This window comes from Parasteatoda tepidariorum, chromosome 11, assembly GCF_982258835.1.
Source record: "Parasteatoda tepidariorum strain Cologne lab strain chromosome 11, Ptep-v5.0, whole genome shotgun sequence".
Taxonomy (NCBI): domain Eukaryota; kingdom Metazoa; phylum Arthropoda; class Arachnida; order Araneae; family Theridiidae; genus Parasteatoda; species Parasteatoda tepidariorum.
The window spans coordinates 75,708,002-75,730,992 of NC_141765.1; the positions used below are offsets into that span (position 1 = coordinate 75,708,002).

Genomic DNA, 22,991 nt, shown 5'->3' on the forward strand with positions numbered 1-22,991 from the left:
ATATGAGTTGTATTTACATTGCTGTTAATATACAATGCACAATTGAAATTAAAACTAGTGGTTTTTTAACTAACTTTTACAAGATAGAAAAATGTTATAAAATACATTGATCCATCTATTCTAACAGGAAATTCAGAGCAATTTAAGTTTGAGAAAAAAGCTTATCTAATATAAACTTATTTAATAGAAAAAATAATGTTTATAGTATCAAAATAAACACTAAAGTAATTGTCTGGATTTATAATTTTTATCACCAACTTAAATTTATATCCAACTCCAAGAATTTACTCCAACACCAAAGTAAAAAGCTTTAAATTAATTTACATCATATTTTATGCTTTAAGAACTGCTTAAATTCCGTATTTAAATGACATCTATTAAATTCAGTCAAGTTTGCATTTGAATTCCAAACAAATTCAGAGTTTGGACAATTTATTAACAAGTAATAATTTTTTTCTTTCGTATGATATAAATCCGACACCTGCAAATTAGTCCATTTAATTTGAACTTATTATTTTCAGTTTTTTATAAAACAAACTGTTTTTGATAGATCATGGTGTACGAAGTATTTGATATAAAATTTGATTGTTTTAAGTTTAACTTATATTTTATGTGAATTTCTCCTAGAAATTTCTGCTCATTTTTTATGATCAGTATAATGGAATCGCCCAATTTCACAATTATCATACATTATTCACATTATGGAATTGTGTAATAAAAATGACACTCTATAGTTGTAAAGTTATATTTTCATTTGAATTTAGTGGAATTTAGAAATTTTTTGTAATAATTGCCATTTTTTGTAATAATTGTGATGACAAAGAAAAATAATTTATATAACCAAATTACTTACTTCCATAAATTTTCTCCCACTTCTTTTTGTACAGAAATTAAATGGAGAAATACTAACGTAACTTTATTTTTTCAGTATCTGAAATTTTTTAGCAAAAGCCCTGAAACAAACCCAGTAGACATTATTTCAGGGGGTGAAACCCAGAAAGCATTTAATATTTAAAAAATTGTCAATAATTTTTTATGTTTTAAAAATAATTTCACGTGGACATAATCAAAATTTTTTTAACAATTCTGTACTGGGATGCCCTGGAGGGCAGTGTGCGCAACTATTAGGGGTGCTAAAAGGTATATATACGAAGCAAATTTGAAAATTAAATTTTTGAGTTCTTATAGTTATTATACTATTTCCCATTAGCGGAAAAAAGCAGTGTGGGAGGAAACATAACTAAGATTGAAGACTAAGTTTAAAATAGAAAACAAAATTTATTCATTTCAACAATTAATTAAAAATTTATTCGTGATATACTGGCTGATACTATTAACTACTTATTTGTCCTCCGACATCCTGTTAGTTAATCTATCGTAAAGAGTATGACCAGTCTAAAAAGGGAAAAACCAAAGAGAAGATTGTTTGGAAAACATCTTATATACTGAGTAGCGAACCTCCCGTATGTTCTAGACAAGTGTCGATCACTGACATGCTGAGAGTTGATTCACCGCCTTCCAGCTTCACAGCAACGTGAAGAATTACGCCATTCCCTATCCATGTGGGTCGAAACGTAAACAAACATCCTTAGCATAAGGTGTTGAAATTAATTCAATATTCTATTGAAATGAACTTGAAATATTCCTCATAGGAAAATTATTTAAATAATTGAGAATTACTTAATATAGGTGATGGGATTTACATACTAATTGTCAACAGATACAGTTTTTAAATTAATTTCAAGTCATTCAAATTTTGAAATAAATTAAGTACAAATAAACAAATTGCAGATTAAAATTGAAATTATGACAAAAGAAGCAATGATTCCTTAGAACAGTTTTCAAATTTTTTTTCTTTCAAATGCACCCATAAATTTTCTTTTATAAGGATCTGTAAAATCTTTACTAAACATTTATAATTTTTTTTCAAAGAAATGAAAAACTTTAATAAGCATTAATACTACAGTAGAGAACCGATTATCCGGAATGATTGGGACCATCGCTATTCCAGATAACTGATTTTTCTTGTTTTTTGAATTGCAACAAAATGCCATTTTTTTATTGTTTATGAAACCCAACTAAAAAAACTAATACGGTGTAACGTCCCATATCCGGATGTCCTTTTCCCGGAAGGGTCGATTTCCCGGACACTTTTTACAATCAAAATAAACAATCATCTCTCCATCTTCCCCCTTCCTAAAAAAAAGAAGAAAAAAAAAAGGTCTTTTGACACATTTTCTCTTTTTCTAACTTGCACTGAACCTCTGATTTATGCATCGAACCCATAAATCACCAGAAAGGGGAAGTGAAGATCTTCCAAGACCATTGAGTGACCGTTAGTGACGCTCCTCCCTTGGAATGTAGGAAAAAGAGGGAGATTTGTTTTCAAAAGACCGCGACTGAGTCCCCTCCCTCCTTTCCCATGCAGGTGGCTAGTAAAAGAGGCATTACCTGGAACCTTTTTATTGAAAGAAGAAATACTGTGGAAAAGGGTAAACGGGGCAAGCGTTAAGGTGGAGGGGGAGTCAAAATGGAAAATTTGAATAGGTCTAAAAGGATACACATCCTTGAGAAACAAAACATTCGTTCTTCCCCATACCATGTAATATTTAGGAGGCGGGGGGAAAAAGGGGGTAACATTCTTTCTTTAGCAGATTCTTTCAGCCATAGAAGAAAAAATAAAGATAACCCAATCAGCGTGCCCCGCCTTTATGCTTGATAGTGATAGTGACATTTCACTTAGTGAATTTCTGGGCTGTTCTCATGTTTTTCCAAAATGTTGTGTAAGTGTTAAAAAAATAATTTATTGGTTAAAATTGAATTTATTTAGGATGTTCAAGCCATCAAACAAACAAGCATAAAAAACTAAAGCATGTTTATTTGAAGCTTTTTAGCAAACATAACATTTTTCAAAAAAGGTGCAATTTTTTCAATTTAAAGTAGGATATACAAATGAATGATATTTAATAAATTTTTTTAATTTTTTTAAAATGTATGCTGTTTCTATTATTATTACAATAAGCAACTTTTCTGCACTGAAGCGTTCTGGTATTTAAAATTTTTGTTTTTCCGATCCACTCTAATGGTCACTGTTAATTTTGTGAGTTTGTTCAAAATTAAACCATCTTGTTTTTTCATTTTTTTTCATTGATATTTTTGTGCATCGTTAATTAATGCAATTCTTTATGCATGTTTATTTATGTCTCTCTCTATTCCCCGTGATAATTAATGAAGAAAACCTCAAATTCCTTTTAGGTTATTTGTTCATTATTTCCATGTGCATACATTTTTCTTTTGTATGGCTAGTAAAAGCTTTAACAGGGTTGCCACTCTACAGGGAGAACAGAGAAAACCTGGAAAGTATATAGAATTTAAAAATCACCAAATTTAACAGGGAATTAAGAGTTTTTCTTTACAGACTGTGAAAGCATAGGAAATTTGTTTTTCTTTACAAACTGTGAAAACACAGGAAATTTGTTTTTATTTTTGTCTTTTGAAAAATGGTGTCTACTCGAAGTGTCTATGGGATATTTAAGAAAGATATTTCAACCATACTAAACTATTTCATTTACTATAGCATTATTTAAGTTTGTTCAGCTGTGTGTGTTTTTCCAGCAATTAAAACTAGTATAGTTAGCCCAATATAGCTTATGCAAGAGCACAGTGATTGTGTTTTCTCTTAATACAATCCCGACCTTGATATAAGGTCACCCTAACGGACATCGCAAAAGTGACCTTATAAGCGGGTTGACCTTTTAACCGATTCATTAGCAGTTCGTAACTAAACATGTAAATAGTACACATTATGATTTTTTAAAAATGGTAATACAAACGAAAATGATCAACCATAAATTAAATATTTAAGTCAATAAATTTTAACAGAATTCGTAAAGAATTAAAGAAAGTTAAATTTTTAAAAAAAGTTCAAAGTGTACATATATACATTACATCTTACCTCATTTAAAATAATCATATATGCAGGTCTGTCGCTCTTTTGGCTTCATTTTTCGATTTTTTTTGTTTTCTAGATTTTGTAACTTCTCAAAATATTTCTTAGCTCCCTCATGGTTTACAAAAAAATTTCATATGACATTTATTGCATTGAAGGCTTCCGCATAGGTTACAGCTACAGTCTCAGGATCACTGTCATTGTCCTCACTGTCCACAACTTGTGAAACAATTTCAGAAATTGTAGCTTCAGAAGTGGTGGCAATTTCCTCATCAATCATACCATATTCAGCCTCCCCTTCAATTGCATGACCACGATTTTTCAGATCTTCCACAGAACAAATAGAGGAATATCGTCTTCTCCGTCGGTTCCGTCATCCACGATATTCAAAGAACTCACAAAACCAGCATGACGAAAACTATTTGCTATGCATTTGGTGGACACCGTGTTCCAACTTTTGTACACATAGAAAATATCATCCAAGACAGTAAAGTGAAATTCCTTTTTTTGATCGATGGCAGCGATTAAGTCCTTCAGGAGGAGCTTACAATAGTTCACTTTTAGGTTTTGAATAACTCCTTGATCCAATGGTTGGAGAACGCTGGTCACATTGGGAGGCAAGAAATCAAGCTCAATTGAGGCTAACTGAGGGTTGTTGGTATGAGCTGTGCAATTGTCTGCTATGAAAACAACTTTTCGCTTCTTCACAAACTGCCTGTCTAAACGTTGTACTGATTTCTCGTAAATGGTGACGGTCATCCACCCTTTTTTTTAGCATCGTGATCCACAGGTAAAGATTTCACGTTTTTAAAGCAACGTGGCTTTCGGAATTTACCAATCACAAGAGGTCTCAATTTTTCAGCGCCATCCACATTGACCCCTAAAAATACTGTAAGTCTTTCTTTACTTTTTTCCCACCTACACATTTTTAATATTTTAATGCTAGAGTTTTTTGAGGTAAGGCCCGGAAAAAAAGACCACATTTGTCGATGTTGAATACATCGCATGGCTTATACCATTTCAAAATGTCATCTTCTAACACAGATTTCTTTTAGCCATTCAAAACAGTTTCGTCAACACCTCCAGCTTCACTGCATACTGTCTTGAAAGTTAAATCATGTCTTACTTTAAATCTCTGAATCCATTCATTGCTCACCATAAAATTAGGTTCTCCCAATTCTGCTGCTATTTGCAGCTTATTCTTTCAATACTGAACACAATATCGGCACATTTTGTGCTTTAGCCATTTATATCCATTGGAGAATGGCTTCTTCAATTTTCTCATAAGGGGAAAAATGCATCTTTTTTCTTTTCCTATTTCCATTGTGATGAGAAGACAGAATATTGTTTAAGGTGGTGCGTTGTAAGTCACATTCTTCGGCAAAATGTGCTTTCTATAAATTTGAATTTTCAAAATCTTCAGCGATTTTTTCTTTCTCTGATAGAGTCAACATCTTTCCCTTTGCCAACATGATGACACGATGAGAGAGGTGCAAATGAAATTCTTTCCTCTGGTCTGGTCAGCAAATGCTCACGTGACACCCAATAGGAAAACTTGTCCTTTGTTCTCATCCGAACAGCGAAAGCCCCCCCCCCCTCCCTGGAAGTGTGGACAGAGATGAGCAATTACTGGCAGCGAAGGCGGGAGAAAATTATCTGCGAACTGGGGAGTGGAAACTCTTTCCAGGTCCAGGTGTGTTAGTTGGCTGCAATATTTTCCTAGAACTCGAGATGGATAATTGCCTTGCAAGGAAGTTAAATAGGCTTTTGTTAGAAAAGAGCTCCCATCCCCTCTGCTTAAAATGCCCTTATAAACCAGAGGATGCCAAAGTGGTCTATATAGACCTCCAGGGGTCTATTTAACAAAAGCAGGGGTCGATCTGAATACAGCCAGGGGTACAGCCAGCAACAAAACTATAGCACACTTAGTATTTTTTTACGAAAATTACAAAATTTTTGAAAATATTGTTTTAATCTGATGTGTGTCTTCAACTGTTCTTAAGAATAACAATTTTGTATGAAATAAGTTTAATTTCCAGTTGGTAGTAAACAGCAATATAACAACATTATTGCTGTTTACTACTAACTTGAAATTAAATTAAACTACACACATCAAATTAAAATAATAATATCTTTACAAATTTTCGTAAATACGCTTTTTAAAAATTTAACAATGAGCAAATTTTGGACAAACATAAATATAATGCAAAAATATGTAAAACTTTACGAAATAGCTCAGCCATTTATGCTAGTATTTCTAAGTTCCCATATGGTTGAAGCCGGTTTCAGTCACGTAAATTCAATCTTAACTAAGCACAGAAATAAATTAAATGTGGAGTTTCGAGTGGATTTAAGATTAAAATTGACCAATTTTTGAACCCAATATAGCGAAACTAGCAAAAAAACACCAGGCACACCCATCTCATTGATTAAGAAGCAATACATCTGTAGTTACTTCACTTATTATTTCTACTTATTTATAATTACTTATTATTTAATAAATATTAAGGTATTTAAATTTCAACATTAATATATTTTTCATAGAACTATTGTTACACAATGTACTATTACTTTAATAAATGTGTAAAATCATATAATAAATGTACAAACACAGTATCTAATAGAGTTTTATTGTAATTAGCAGAAAATTAATTTTATGGGCATCGATGGATATTTCGAAAAATTATGTAGGGATCGATGATCAAAAAAGTTTGGCGACCCATGTTATACACGATAATGATTTTTAAAATTTGACCATATATCCGATAATCTGTAACAAAGAATTCCTATCCAGCGAGCCAGGACTTTGAAAAAGTGACCTTATATCGAGGTCTGACTGTACATTGTGTATAACATGTACAGGGAAAACATGTAATTTTTTTTCCAAATTTGAGTGGCATCCCTGTTTAAAATAAAAGTATATCATTCCATTCCCCACAAAGCAAAACATTTACTTATAAATTGTTTGATATTTTCTTTATTTAATATTTCTAATAATGTCATTTTGTAATGATTAATTTCATTTTCAATTGTATGTAAACAAAGCCATTTATTTATTTTTACTTAGTGATTCCACCATTCATCATGAATTATCTTGATAGGAAAGGTGTTATCAGGGTATGTATGGAAAGATTTCTTTATTATAGTATTTTTTTACAATATTGTATTTAAAGAAACAAATATTATTTAAGTTATTTAAAAATAAATAACATGATTCACTGTTCATCAATATTTTATCAAGAGTTTCATTTGAGTTCAAATCTGATTTCATTTTTTTGTGATTTTGTACGAAACTAGTTACTAAAGATAAAATAATTATAATCTATCTTTAATAATAATGCAACTAATTATATTGCATGAACTTCTTTAAAATCATGTTTATAAGTATTTCTCTTACAAAATTTCAACAATGGTTAATGTCTTTGACATGATTTTAAAGAAAAAATACTCAAGTGAAATTTTTTTTAAAGAAAAATATAATTTTTGAGTTTCTTTTTTAAGCAAATATTCATTATTTTAACTTCAATTTAAAAGAGTTTTAAATTTTTTTTCAAAATTAAAATCTTCACAAATAAAAATGAAAAATTTTAAACTTGGATTGGATACATGCTAATAATCTGAAATTGCTTAACACTACCTTTAATCAGTATCACTATACTCCCTTATTCTTACATTTTTTTTGCAATATATACAGGAATATAATTTTTATTCTTGCAAAGAATAAAATTATATTGGTCAATTTGCTAAAAATGATTTCAATTGCATCGAATCACTTCTCACAGATTACTTTGGCTCTTAATATTTTATATAAATTTTATATCTCAAAATAACTCAATAAGTATGCTATCTGAGCTCTGAGAGAAACAAATCATTTTTGGAGCACTTGTTGACATATTTCCTATACAGATTTGAAGTATGTTTTCATATGTTATCTTGTGGCAGTGCTGCCAACTTTCCAAACTAGCTATCATTACTCAGATATTCAATAACACAGATACAGTTAACTTTTTACAAAATTTAAATTAGCGCAATTTTAAGGTGTGTATTATGGTGAATTTTTTTAAACATGGGGGAGATTTTTTTCGCATTCAGTCTGACCTGATGTTTTTTACTTTATTTGAAATAAAAAGTTACAAAATAGACATAAAATATTTAAGTATTATTTCTAATATTAATCATGAAATTTTTTGTAGCAAAAAATAATTACACAAATGAAACTTCTTATATGTCAAAATTAGTTTTGAAATTTTAAGGAATTAACTAGTGCAAATCTTATAAATAAAAAAGACTTATTTTAAACATTACCAAATCAACATGTACAAATGTTTAATTAATGGCAGGCTAGAGAAATAGCCTTGGATAACGGCAGGAAATTCAGGGTTTCATACGCCATAGAGAGTTGTGGGTACAGCAAGTAAACAGATTTTTTTAGATAATTAATGATTTCTTATCTAAAACAATGTTTTTAATTTATAACACTGTTAATTGATGAAAATTAGATTAAAGCAACTTATCACACAATAATTTAACAGAATATAATTTATTCTTGTAATTTTAATATATATTCTATGAAAATCGCAATAAAATCAACAAATTGTGACTCACTATTTAAATATTGTTGAGATCTGATTGGTTCTCAAAATATTCTTGAAGATTTTTATATTGTGATTTGCAGCAAAATAATCAAGTTTTGACAATTTCTGAGCAGCCGCTCGCAGAAACTAAAAAAAAAAAAAATTCAGAGAAAGGAACCAACTTGAAAGCTATAACTCTTAGCTCCCCGCGGACAAACCTCTGAACAGTTTATAATCCATTTAGTGCCTAGGTGACCGTAGTTGGCGCAATAAACTAAGATACAGAAATATCTCTGTTCCTCTTTTTAACTTCCTAAAAATATTTGTATCTACTTGCTAACTTTTCTTCATTCTGCATAAACAAAACTTAAAATAGACCATATTGTTCATTATTTTTCATCTGCAGTAATTTTCTAAGCAATACATTGTCATCCATAAAAATAAAGTCTGGTCCAATGGCCCCTCGAAACAGACGCACATGGGGTAGGATTACCTCATTGCAGTAGCGGTCTCCAGTTACAGAACCTCGGTCGAAGATCTGTAGCTCAGTTTGCCCGTTCAACATAATGCCACCCCAGACGACAACTCCAGGACCCCCGTAACAATCTCTTTCTGCGATGTTATTGGGATGAAATCGAGCTCCAACCGCTCTCCAGATCAACTGACGTTGAGAATCGCTTGTAGCACTAAAACGATTCTCATCTGTGAAGAGGACACGATTCATTTGATGAGGTGTCCAGGTTTCGTGTTCTCTGCACCTCTCTAAACGGTGCCGCCGATGGCTAACTTTTAAAGGTATGCAGCGTTCAGAACGTCTAGCAAATAAGCCACCTTTGTGGAGGCGTCTGGCCACTGTAAATCTTGATACTTGTCGTCCTGTGGCTGTGCACAGTTGCTGAGATATGGCGCTCGCTGACTGAAAACGGCTTCTTTTCGCCTGGAGGACAATGTAACGGTCATCTCTTGGTGTTGTTTTCCTTGGACGGCCACCACCAACCTTCCGAACAGCTGTACCAGTAGTTTTAAAGGCATTTCAAGTATGAGAAACAACAGATTTTGTTGATCCCGAACGCTTCGGCGACACTGGTCACACTATGCCCCTCCTCTAGCTTCCCAATCATTCTTCTACAAGTAAAGTCGTCTAAATGATTTCTTGAAGACATGTTTCACAAAGCAAATCACTTGCACTTGCAGCGAATGTCTTATGGTGCTCTTTATCCTTTTATCACAGCTTTGACCTGCGCGCGCCGACCCACAAGGTTTACGTACACTTACATCACCTTCGACGTTTTATTTCTAAAATTTGCATACAAATAATCTTTCTACTGAATTACATGCATATTATACTGCAATTTCATGGCTATCTTATACTTTGTTGGGGAGCTGTGGCCGAAAAACCACTTGTTGCTTAAGTTTTGCACACCAGTGTAGATGGTGAGGAAGGGAATGATTGATGATATTTAATGCCAGACTCTTATTTCTCCTGACAGTCTAGGGAAGTAATGATTATTTCTAAAATGATGATAAACTAAGAATCTTTTAAAAAAGAAGGAAAAATCTTACAAGGGAAAATTTTTATTTCTTGAAAAATGGTGGGAAAATGTATCGAATTTTGTTCCGATTATCTGGTTTTTCCGGTTTTCTGATTTCCGGATACGAGGTTCTCTACTGTATTTTAATTAATTAATAGTAAAGTAAAATATAACTTGTTTGTTTAAACCATTAAAAAAAATTATCATTTAAACTTTTTTTACAAAATTTATTTCGATTTAAAACCTTAAGAAAAATGAAAGAACCATTCACATTAGTAATATTTGTAGGACTTTAGATGCAATCACAATCAAGAAATAAACTATTTTACTGGTTTTCCTTCCTTCATAGGGTGACAGTTTATAAATCATTTATAGACATTTATAGATTTTCTTTCATAACAGTGAAATCTACAGGTATTATGTGCTTTCATTGGTTGATAACCATTTATAGGTCAGACACCACTTACAATAGGGCTTATTGTATACTTTCTGAAAAAAGAAACTATTACACTGGACAATCAATTTTTATTAGAGACTACTGATTAATAATTTAATTAATCCAGTGTAAATAATCAAACATCCAAACTGTTCCATCTAGTAGTTTAGGAATTGCTTATCATGAATAGTTTCCACTTAAAAATTAAATCAGAGATAATACTGTTATCAAAAATAAAATAGATGTCTTAAATGGAATTGAAAAAAGGAAGAAAGAAAATTGCTAATAATTAGATTTGTTTTAAAATTATTTGTTTCTTATAAAAATTCTTTAGATTTGGAAAATTTCTGTAAAATCATAGAACCTGATTAGTAATTATATTGGAAAAAACCTTGTTGTCTAAGTTTGAATTAAAATCAATGCACTTATTGAGTGGAAAATTAAAATCATTTCTTTCGCCTAAAAGTTTAAAAGAAATTTATGTATTTTTATTAGTTCTAAGAGTTTAATCTTAAATAATTGCTGAAAGATTTAAAATATTAATTTTATTAAGTGAATGAATTTCACTTTGATAAATTTGTTTCGCTAAAATTATCAAAATTAATAACCAAAAGTTCATTAATAAAGCTGAGAAAGTACAAATTTGTATGCAGAATAAGATTATCAATCGACTTAATAAATCTATATTCTTGGAAAGAAGGAAAAAAATATTGCAAATATTAGTACTAAAATTATTCATTTATTACCCACATACAATTGTAAAGATAGTGAGAGAAATTATGAGTTTTATTTTAATGAAACTTATTTACTAATAAGCAATTGGACTAGAAATATCCCTCTCCCAAATATCCAAAAATCGATGCAAATATCTTCTAAGTCTATTCTATAGTTAAGAAACTGTAAAAAAATATTTTTAAAAAAGTATTCCCCCAAAATTAATGATTACGGCTTGCCCCCTTACAGTGTGGTTTAAAGTCAATACTTGAGTGTAGATATTGATACTCTAATTTCTCTTCTTTCCATCTACTTTATTTTATTGTTTTGAAGATATTTTTAGGTTTTTAATGACCAATGTTAATGATTTAAATGCATTGGAAAATATTGACTGATTATTCCATACAAAATGTATGAAAATAGCACGTTATCCCCTGCTCATGATTTAAAGGACATCTTTTGGTCATATTTATATCAATTTACGAAAAAAAAAGTTATAAAAGTGCAATTTTACTAATAAATAAAAAATAAATTTTCCTTTAATTATTTCCCTAGAATTGACTTTTGCTGTACTGTGATGCCACAATTGGCATTACATATTTATTTTCTAACCTTTTAAAATATCTTTCATTGCTTAAGCTTATTTTTATTAATAGAATTATATTTGAAACAAATCAAAGACTTAATCTTTTAAAACGAACATAAAATATTTATTCTTCTCTTATAGATCAATGTAACAGATACTTTTTATTTCATTACTAATGCAGACTTATTAATTCACTGTCGCCTCTAATCGAAAAAAAAATCTATTAATAACTTTTTATTCAAAATTTCTAACCGCTAAATGTTTCAGTTGCATGGTTGTAATAATTCTCATAAATTTGTTGTCGACTTGTGATTGCCAAGGTGTTTCTTTAAACCCAATATTGATATGCTGGTTGGCTTTGTTTTGGCTATGTTATGTTTTGATAATTTGCCAATTTTGCATCTCCTACCCATACTTTCTGTGTTCGTTAGGAACAATTATATTAACTTATAATTTAAAATTTGTGGCGACTAGGAGTGCCCTTTGGGTGCTCCTGTCCCAGCCGTCCTAACGGTTTTAAAGAATGCAATCGTAACGAAATGCCAACAAAACTTCTTAATGTGGAAGTTATATTTTCTGTATCCCTTTAAGGGATTTATTTTTGATAATTTGTTGTATTGATGGCCATTCTCTATAATCTTCAAAAATTATTGTTTAATAAATTGGATTTTTAAACGATTTATATATTGTTTCCTGGACATTATCATTTTTAGTATTTTCATAAACAAGATGTATTTTCGTATAGCCAAATGAAATCCATTATACAAATATTGGCGGCCACTGATGGAGAAAAACCTCCGCCATATGTATTTATATAAAAATTTGGTAATTTTATAAAAACTCTTCTAATTCTCATTTCTATTTGTTTCACATTTAAAGTAAGAAAAAATGTAATTTACTGATAATTTATTATCTTAGTAGCGTGATTTAATTGCATAATCCTAGTAGTTCTTTTAATGCATAATAAATTTTAGTTTAAAAATACTGGAGTTTAGAATAGCATTCCAATAAATCTTCTAAGTAAATTTGACGTATTTCAGCTGCCAACATACAAGATATTATATTTAAAAGAAGTTTTAATCCCAGTTAATAAATGGAATAATTTCAGTTCTTGATTATAGAGAAGAATTTAGATTGGTAGTCAACTTATAACTTGACAGTTTCACTTTATGGATAATTAGACGCCTTTAGTGTGACATTACGGGTTCAAACGGACTCTTCCAGGGAGTTAATACATGTATTTTCCTCTAGAGGGGAAAACAGTTGTTTTTTGTTTGCATTCTGCAAATGAAATATTTTATACAAAGCAATACGATGTATGTAATAAAGAATTTCAGTAACAGTTAGGAATCTATTATATTTCGCTTCATTTACATTAAAAAAAATATGTTTAAATATCTTGATTTATTTAGAATCTTATTTTATAGAAATTTCCATGGATAAATGCCCCTTTGCAAGTTGGACTTTGCGGCTTATTGTAAGTATCATATTTTGGCTATATAGTTTTATTTGGTTACATATTTGTAATAAGCTTGTTTCTTTTAAACTAAAATCTAAATAAGCTCTAAGCACATTTTAGTTTCTATCAAAAATGTTAATTAAGTTTGAAAAAATATATTAAGAAAAATGTAAAAAATGTTTAAAAATTTGAAATGAAAACAAATTCAGAGATTTTAAAAAATAATATTGGACTTTTATTTGTGTTCAAGTTATTCATTGGCAAATGTTTCTGATGTAATTATGATTGCATGATGAGAATTAACGGACTTTGAAATTTTAATGGAGCTATTCGCGCGGGTGGGGCATTCCATTTTGGAAATTGTGAGGGAATTTGACATTCCTTGACTATTGTGCCTTTAATAAATATTATCAGGCATAACCTCCCACAATGAACAACGTAGTGGTTGACTGTCTATGCTTGATGACTGAAACCATCAACTTGTGCATGGAATTGTCAGTGTTAACAAAGTGATATTGCTTGAAATAACTGCAAGTATCAATGTGAGGCATGAAATGAACGTGTCTGTTAGGAATATGTGGCGAAATTTGGTTCTAATTTGGTATGGTAACAGAAGGCTGACTCAAGTGCTTTTACTAATATCATGACATGTCCAGCGCCTTTCATGGGCTCATGACCAAATTCGTTGTACTCTAGACGATTGGAAAACTGTGATCAGATGTGTCATGATTTTAGTTTGTCAGAGCTTATGGCAGAGTTCGGGTGTGTCGCACACCCTTCAAAGCCATAGACCCAAATTGTCAACAAGACTCAGTGCAATCTGTTGGTGACTCCATAATGGTGTGGGAGGCTTTTTCATAGCAAAGACTGGGCCTTATGGTTCGATCCTTGACTGAAAATGGGTACAAGAACTGCAGATCTCCTATTTTTATAATATATGTAGTGTTTCAATAATTTTTTTTGGTAATTATTGTTTGAAATTTTTACTTGTTTTTCTTCTTTTTTTTCTAAATCTATTTTTTAAAATTAATCCTCTTGTGATTTTAAAGAAAAAAAATTAGTATTATTATGACACTCTTAAGTTAAAATCGCAGATTCAAGGAATCTGTCTTTGACACACTCGGTTTGTGCCAATATCCCTGTTAATCTGTGCATTTTTCAATTATTCTTTTGACAGTTATTGCTTGGAATTTTCCCTTTTTTTAAAAAAAAATAAAAACATATTATTTTTATACAATTCGAAAAAAATAACTTGAATAATTTATATTACAATCGCAAAACCCAAATTTTCTTTTTCAATTTTTTCGCATAGTTATTTTGATTCTTTATTGCTAGTTTTATTGATCCCCACGAGTTTTTAAAGTTCCGGTTATTTCTCAGTTAATATTATTTCTGCATGTGAAATTTTAATCTCGCATTTAAATAGTCACTTTTTTATACGCTGAATTTATGCCGACCATATAATATGTCCATGTAGTGTTTAGATTGTGTTTTGGGCAATAATTTATATGATTATCATGGTTTTTTAAATATCCCGATATATTTCTAACAATATGGAACATTAAAATTGCGCATTTGAATATTTAATTTTTATTGTCATGATTCTATATATATATTTTTGTTGTAATTATTGCTATTGATTTTCGCAAAATTTTTTGAAATTTGATATTTTTTATACGATATTATTTGTTACAACAACCGAATCTCGAAACAAAGCACGCATTTAGTAACCCCTATTTGATATGTCTCAGGGATGAGATTTTTCCGCTTTTTTTACTTTTATCTCTTAAATTTCAGCTTTTTTTTTTAATGAAAAATTCAGATTTTCTAAAAAATTTCACTGTTTTTTTTATAAGTATTCCGCTTTTTCAGAAAATTCACCGATTTTCAAAGAGAAATAGAAAATTCAAACTACATAGCTATCAATCCTTTCTCATTTTTGCTTATTTTAACTATTTTCTCCCCTTTTACATGCAGCAGGTAAGATTTTCTGAATTTTTTACCCGCCCTCCAGATAGATCCGATTTTCGCAGTTCAAACGACGCTGCTTCTGACAAGCCTTTTAGCCTCCGCATAGGATCAAAATTGTGATGGCATGTCTTCGGATCATCCTCCGGGATGTTTCCCAGACCGTCGCCAATAGCCCATTGTGCAGCTCTAGTGCGACGTAAATTAACAACAACGACAAGCCTTTTAGAGGTCCCAAGCCTGGAATCTGCAATATCTCGATTCTTTAAAAATTATGGTGTTCTTTAAAAAAATGAAAGGAAAAACATCATTTCTAGACCAAATTATCTTTTAAACTTCTGTGATTTCAGAATTTTTGTTATTATTGTTTTATCAATTTAAAATTGTAGCTGAAGCAAGCCAGTCATTGGCGAATTGTTTTATTCCGAAATGAGAACAGAAAAATCAGGAGTATTTCTTTCCTTTCCGATAAACTAGAAAAGTATCTTTAGAATGTAATTCTGCAGAAAAAAAATTGGTTTTTGTATTTTTTCAGCTATTTTATTGCTTCAACTGTTTCTTCACTTTGTTTTTTAAATTTAAAATCTATAAATATGAAGATGCAGTGTACAACAGTTTTGGTTATACCTATCATTTCAATGAATGTTATTATAATGCTTTTTTAAATTTATTATTGTGTTTTTGTTGAAGAAAATAGTAACTTCGTTAAGTCATGAAAAATTCTTGGAATTAGTCATGGAAAGTCATGAATTTGAAAATCTAAAATGTAGCAGATACCCTGAACGAAGGATGCTCATTTGACAGTTTTGAATCATTAGCAAACTCAAAAAGAATGTTTAGTTTCCATACATAGACAAAATGATATGTACATTCCTAATCATCTCTTGTCTTCACCAAAATTGGTGCACCCCTCAAAATCTCTCACGTTGACCTGTGGGAGACTTTCTCCAACCAATAGTGGACTTTCACAGATTGGTCGAGAATTGAAGACAACAGTGCACTTACTAATAAAACTGGTTATGGTGCTGTCATTAAAGATAATAGAAGTATTATTAATACAATATTTTTGCAACAATTGTATCATTTACTTAGCAGAGCTCCTTACAAAGCACTCCTGTGGATTAAGGAACATAGCTCACCAAGAGAAGATACACTGACTAAAAGTATCTCAGCAACCGGTTGTTATGGTGGTGGAAGCATAATGGTGTGGGTCTCTTAGTTTGGCCTAGTTCTGTTAGTTCCTGTTTTCGAAGACATGAACTCTGACATGTATGTGGACAATGCCCAACTTGTGTGTTCGAAGACATGAACTCTGAGATGTATGTGGACAATGCCAACAATGGCAATATTTTGGCCCATTTCTCTTCCATTCACACATTGTGTAGAAAATGAAATGTGTGACTGGACTAGCCTTCTCCCGATCCCATAGAACAACTATGGAACAAATTCGAGATTACGTAGCCAGCCAACTCAACCACTCAGCTGTGATGGAAGTCTTATCAAAAACTGGTCTTCAGGCACCAATATTATATGTACCTCAGGAAGTTCAGGGTGTTGGATACGCTAGATAATGTGCCTGGAAGATCTTGAATTAATTGAGGATATAAAAGCTATATGGAGTGACAATTATAAAATAAATTGGATTAAAGCAGTATTCAAGTTAATGAAGGTTGTCAAGGAAGCCACTAAATTAAAACAAATTGATTATGAGACCTGGGTGAAAAATCGCAATTTAAGACATACATGAAGAAAATAACTTTTAATCATTGGAATGAGGACTAGAGGAGATGAGCGACAGAAGAAGACAGACTTATAAATTTTTTAAAGACACTAGCCTTAAACGCGTGCAGGCTAATTTTTACTTGAATCAGCTTCTTACTGGTTATGGAGTGTTTGGGATCTACCAGCAAAGATTCTTTAAAATAAAAACGGCAGTACGGTAAGACATTGTGCACCTTGTTAAAGATTGTCCAAGGTTAGCATCAGGGGTATGCTATACTGGCCTGCAGGAAAAATGCGATCAATATCATTAAACAAGCTCTTGAAGACATTTTAGCCCCAGATGCACTTACTCTGGTTATTACAACATAATAAAATATGTCATCTCATTTTTTTACCGAATAACCTTTAGCCTTTTTAACTGTTTTTATTCACTTGGACTTTTACTCAACTGGATTTTAACTTTCAAGGGCTTTTAATGACTTTTAACTTTTATTCAATTACTATATTATCTCACTGTGGTTTTCTATTGGCCTTTTTATGCACGTTTGCTTTTAGCTTGCTTTGTTTTAATGTTTTTTTTTAGCTCTTTTAAGTTCTAAATTTTCCATGTGTTTTCATTTGAATTTAGTGTATGGGCCCTACGGGCCATAACCATTACCTTACATACATAGACAAAAGCAATATTTTCTTAATATGTATTTTGTTAAATTCTTATTATTGCTGTTATTCTTAATATTATGATTATCAATAATGCTTTTTTTAAAAAATGTTTTTTCCCTTCATTTAAGTAACAAATTCATTATCCAAATGAAACATTGCAGTTCTTAGAAAAAATCACGATATGTCGGGCAATATTGATATCTTTGATGATATATCATGATATTGAAAATTCCAATATTGCTTGCCTTTACAATTAAAAAACTCAAGCGATTTAAGAGTTTGTTTTTAGTCTTACAAAAACAATCAATGCTAGACATAGTAAAGGGAAAGATTTAAAATAATCCCAACTAAGACAAACAAAAAAGCCTGTATACACCAGCATAAATTATATTCTACTCTCATGAAGGAGCATTTTGGGATTGTTGACTGTCAAATTGGCTAGTTCCATAGCCTTGAATGAAATTGGAGAAATGGCTTAACCTGATGCTTTCACAAGACTGGTCGTAGGTCCTGAGTCAAAATTCATTAAGAGGTTCTTTCTCAAAAACACAAAAAGTGTAATTTACATATTTTGTGACATTTATTGAAGCCTTTTATAATTTACCCTTTGGTTCTCAAAATATCGATTTTTCTAAGTATATTATTGGTGATCGAAATGGGCTACAGGTGGGGCAAAGCAGAGCTCTCTACCTATGGCAACACTTTGCATGTTTTCACCATTAGCGTATGGAGAGTCATATGAAAAGGAAGTACATTACTTTCAGTCGCAATTTTCAAGTGGATAAAATCTTAGATCTAAGATTTCTTGGAAGGAAATCTTAGAAATTACTATTGGTTTAATAAATAGGTCTCGTGATGCCCACAAAGAGTAAAGGGAAAAGTGTCTTTACTTTTAATTAATGCATACTTGAGTCAAAAATAGATTTAATCACAGGATGTGAATTTAAAAGTGTGAGAAAGTGTTCCGATTAGAATAATAAAATAAAAGAGAAGGATTTACAGAAAAGATAACATAAAAATATTAATTGAAGCTTTTTATGTAACACATATATATATATATAAAGTTTTTTTGGGCCACAAAATGTTTGAATCCGCTACTTTTGGAGCTTCCATTCGCTACTTTCTAATATTAAATTCTGGCAACACTGCCATAGGTTGGCACTGGAGAGAAAGGCAGGTAGACTGAATTGCAGCTGTTGTCATGGAAACTGGGTTGCTTTAAGATAGTTGGGAGAATGAGGCAGCAAAAATAGGAGAAAGTGGCTAATATTGGTGTTAAAGAAAACAAAGCGTAGATTTTTAAAAAAAAATTTAGCGAGAATTTTACAAAAATTTTAAGCAAAATACAGAAAAGAGCAAGATTTTTTTTTAGAGTATTTATAATAATAATTGATTTGAGATAATAATTGTAAGCTGATTTCTTACTATAATTTTTAAAAATCAGATTTTTCCTATATGATTTTTAAAAAACAGATTTTTTTATTAATATTTTTTAACTAAACGACTAATTTTAAGGGAATTAAGATTATATTTGAAAAGACACAGTTGCTCATAAATACTTTACTTCAGATACTATTTTTTTTTTTGTATCCTACCTTTTTTTTTAGTTTTACATATTTTAATTTATCCCACATTGGTGTTTTGTGGGGGAAGGAAATGTCAACATAGGCATGATCATGAAGAAGATCATACACATGTTTTATAATATTAACTGTTCTTTTTTTTCTATAAAGAAATCCAATTTTTTCTGTGAAGTTTTTTTATTATAAAAGTAATCATAATTCTGAAATATGTTTGCTTCCTTAAAACAAAAGAACTTACCTAAAAAACCTCTAAAAGAAACTCCTCTTTAAGGGAAGATTGCCTTTTTCGTTTCTCGAAAGAAATTCCCAAGTCTTTACAATTCCAATATAAAGCTTAATTTATGGCTATAGAAACAAATTAACAAAAAACAAGCTAAAAGTTAGTAATTAGCAAAAAAAGCAAAAAAATTTTTTTAAACGAGAAATTAGAAGAAAAAAAACAATGCGAAAAAAATAACTATAAAGACCAGCTAACATTAAATAAGTAGCAAAAAAATAAATTAACAGTTAATAACTAATATAAACAAAAGAACAATTAAGCGACGTAGGTAAAAGAAATTGAAATAAAGTGCAAAGGCAAGGAGACTTGAGAGAGCTGGCTGACCAGTGCAAAAACATAGCCAACTGGCCAATTCCTAGTCCTCGAAAACTAATTCATTGCCAAACTAAAACACCTCCATCTTTGTACATTCGCTTTCCTGAGAAGGTATTTTTAAGTTAAATACATTTAAACATGATGAAACTTCTAAAACATGTTCAAGATACATATTTTTTATAATACAACATTTATTTATATTTGTACGCACATTTAAGCTGTTATTAATTCCGAAATAGCTAAGAACTACTTTTCAAATGTGTAGTTGTACATTTCCTACTTTTCCCTGCAGTGCCAACTTGAGGTGAAACGAAGTATAGGACATATTTTTGAGAAATTTGGAAAAAGTTGAGAATATTTCAAATGTATATACTTTTAAAAAATTCTCTGCGGAGATTTTTTTATAAAACATCGTGTTAGGAATTTCATTCAAGCCCTCTGCTGATCTGAGCCCTAGGACAATTATCCCTATTTTTCTCTTTTTGAGTACAGTTTTGTACTTGCACTGTCTAGAAAACTAATATAAAGTAATATATTGAAGCTGGGGGAGACACTTTTGAGATCCTTCATCATTTACTGTATCCTATTATGTGTATAAAATTTAATCAAAAGACTGATATTACTTTGTAGGTAAGCCTTTTACACAAAGTGTAAAATTTATGTTTTCAAGGCATCCTATAAGGTTCCCAGATTAATTCTTCATATGTAATAATACTTAATATTTTTTTTTCTTTTTCAGTCTGGTCTTTGCTACCCCATTATGCTGTGCATTATTTCCACAACAAAGGTAATACTTTTATTTTCTTTCTGAAATATAACTCTATGGTGAGTAAATGTTGTTCAATTTCTACTAAATAAGTTCAGTTTTTTTTTTTTTTTGTCTGTTTACAAAATGGTTCAAATATTTAGTTAAAGTACATTATTTGAACAGCTATTGACCTGGCCTAAATATCACAACAGGACTCTTAAGGAACAGGGATTTTAGAAAAATATGTAATTGTCAGAGAATTTGGTTTTGGCTTCTCTCTCCTTTTTTTTTTCTAAAAAATATGGGAAATTTGTATATTTTCGTCAAAACCCACTGACGATTCTGCACCTAAACAGTCGTATATTAACCTACAGTCTTCGCATAGCAAAATCGGTTTTTCTATGTTATTAGATAAGAAAATAATGCATTGGGAAGAAACATACTCCCAATTATGCCCATCGGCTAATCGTCAGTGGGTTAATAAACCAGGAAATTGACACATAATTGAATTAGTGGTGACATTAAAAGATTTTTTTACATCTATAACAGTTGAGTTTAGTGAAAAGAGTTCTGAGTGACATTTTAGTGAATTTGAGCAGGGTTGAAACTCAAAAAAGAGAACAGGGAAAACCTGGAAATTACAGGGAATTTAAAAATCACCAAAAATAACAGGGAAAATGTAGGAAATTTTTAGTTTTACATTACAAACTGGAAAAATACAGGGAATTTTGTTTCTTACTTTTGTATTTAAAAAAAATGGTAACCCCTCGAATCTTAATCTATGGGATATTTAAGAAAGATATGACGATTCTGCACTTAAAAAGTCGTATATTAACCTGCAGTCTTCGCATAACAAAATTGGTTTTTCTATGTTATTAGATAAGAAAATAATGCATTGAGAGGAAACATACTCCCAATTTTACTCATTGGCTAACCGTCAGTGGGTTAATAATCCAGGAAATTGACACATAATTGAATTAGTGGTAACATTAAAAGATTTTTTACATCTATTGCAGTTGAGTTTAGGGAAAAAAGGTTCTGAGTGACATTTTAGTGAATTTGAACAGGGTCACCACTCCACAACGAGAACAGGGAAAACCTGGAAATTACTGGGAATTTAAAAATTGCCTAAAATAACAGGTAAAATGTAGGGAATTTTGAGTTTTTCATTACAAACTGGAAAAATACAGGGAATTTTGTTTCTTATTTTGATATTTTTAAAAAAAATGGTAACCACTCTAATGTAAATCTATGGGATATTTAAGAAAGATATTTCAGCTATTAAACTTTTTAATTTACTATAACATTATTTAAGTATGTTCAGCTGTGTATGTTTTTCCAGCAATTAAAATTAGTATAGTTAGCCCAATATAGAGCACACAAGAGCACAGTGATTGTGTGTTTCCTCTTAATATATTGTGTATGATATGTACAGAGAGAACACAGGGATTTTTTTTTTCCATATTGGAGTGGTAACCCTGTTGAATTTATTTAGTCTTAAAGTTTTTGTCTCAATTTTTTGTCTCTTCTCTGAATCTCAGAATTTTTTTATTTTCTTATGTGTCTTTAGTTTCAATAGAATTTTGATGATAAAGTATCACCTGACAGCACAATACCTTTGAAAAAAAGGGAAAATAAAAACTTCACTAGAAAAATACAGAGATCCCTATCATTAATCATTTATCCGTAATTATTATGGTTTTGTTGTTAAGATTACTGTCTTACTGATTAATAAAAATGAAACTTCATGAGAATTTTTCTAATTATCTCTTAAAAGTATTGTTTTTTCCAGATTACCAAGAGTTAGGAAATTTTTCCCTTTACAGCAAAAATTAAAAAAAAAAAAAAGTTACTCTTAAGTGTTAAATTTTTTTCTTGAAATCAAATTTATGCATAATATTATTAATATTAGGTATATGCCTATATATAGTTAAGTAGTAAAACCTCTTGAAATCGTTCTAATTTGAATTTTGCGTAGGTTATATGTTTTATTGTACTTCTGATTATGGATTGCAATTTTTGAAAGGTGGCACCTTTTGAAAATAATACTTATAACTTTTAACAGTAAATGATTTTTAAAGCTGTTGTAGATTTTCCTCAAAAGCATGTTGTAATAAAATAACATAACAATTAATATTGGATATCCTGTTGCACACTTTCTGTTTTTAACTTTTTTATACATTACTTTTGTTTGTTTTTTTAGATTGAGGAAAACCCAATTTGAATGATGCTTAAAATTCTTTTAAAGTTAAAAATTTTAAAACAAAGATATTTATGAAAACTTATAAAATAACATGTTACAAATAACCTTTTTGAAAATGCCTATCGAAAACATCACCCCTTTGTTATTTCATTTGTGATAATCTCTGAGGGGCTCTTAAGATTGAGTAACTGTATTATTAACATTTATTTGTATTAAACGTTAAAATAAATTTGTGACAATACCATCTTCATATGCCTAATAA

The 22,991-nt window shown here is 30.4% G+C and overlaps 1 protein-coding gene across 5 annotated transcripts in view; it reads left to right on the forward strand.

Moving 5' to 3' along the window:
• The window catches only part of LOC107453001 (sideroflexin-1), a 108,134-nt gene that overhangs the window by 78,555 nt on the left and 6,588 nt on the right, over positions 1–22,991 (forward strand). For 4 of the 5 annotated variants that reach the window (XM_043052512.3, XM_071187834.2, XM_021147140.4 and 1 more), the window contains 3 exons: positions 7,017–7,066; positions 13,219–13,268; positions 20,518–20,565. In XM_043052512.3, the coding sequence (XP_042908446.1) occupies positions 7,017–7,066; positions 13,219–13,268; positions 20,518–20,565 (148 nt within the window). Of the gene's footprint in view, positions 1–7,016; positions 7,067–13,218; positions 13,269–20,517; positions 21,127–21,593; positions 22,375–22,991 lie in introns of those variants that run through there. The other variant, XR_015430425.1, reaches the window with a different exon arrangement.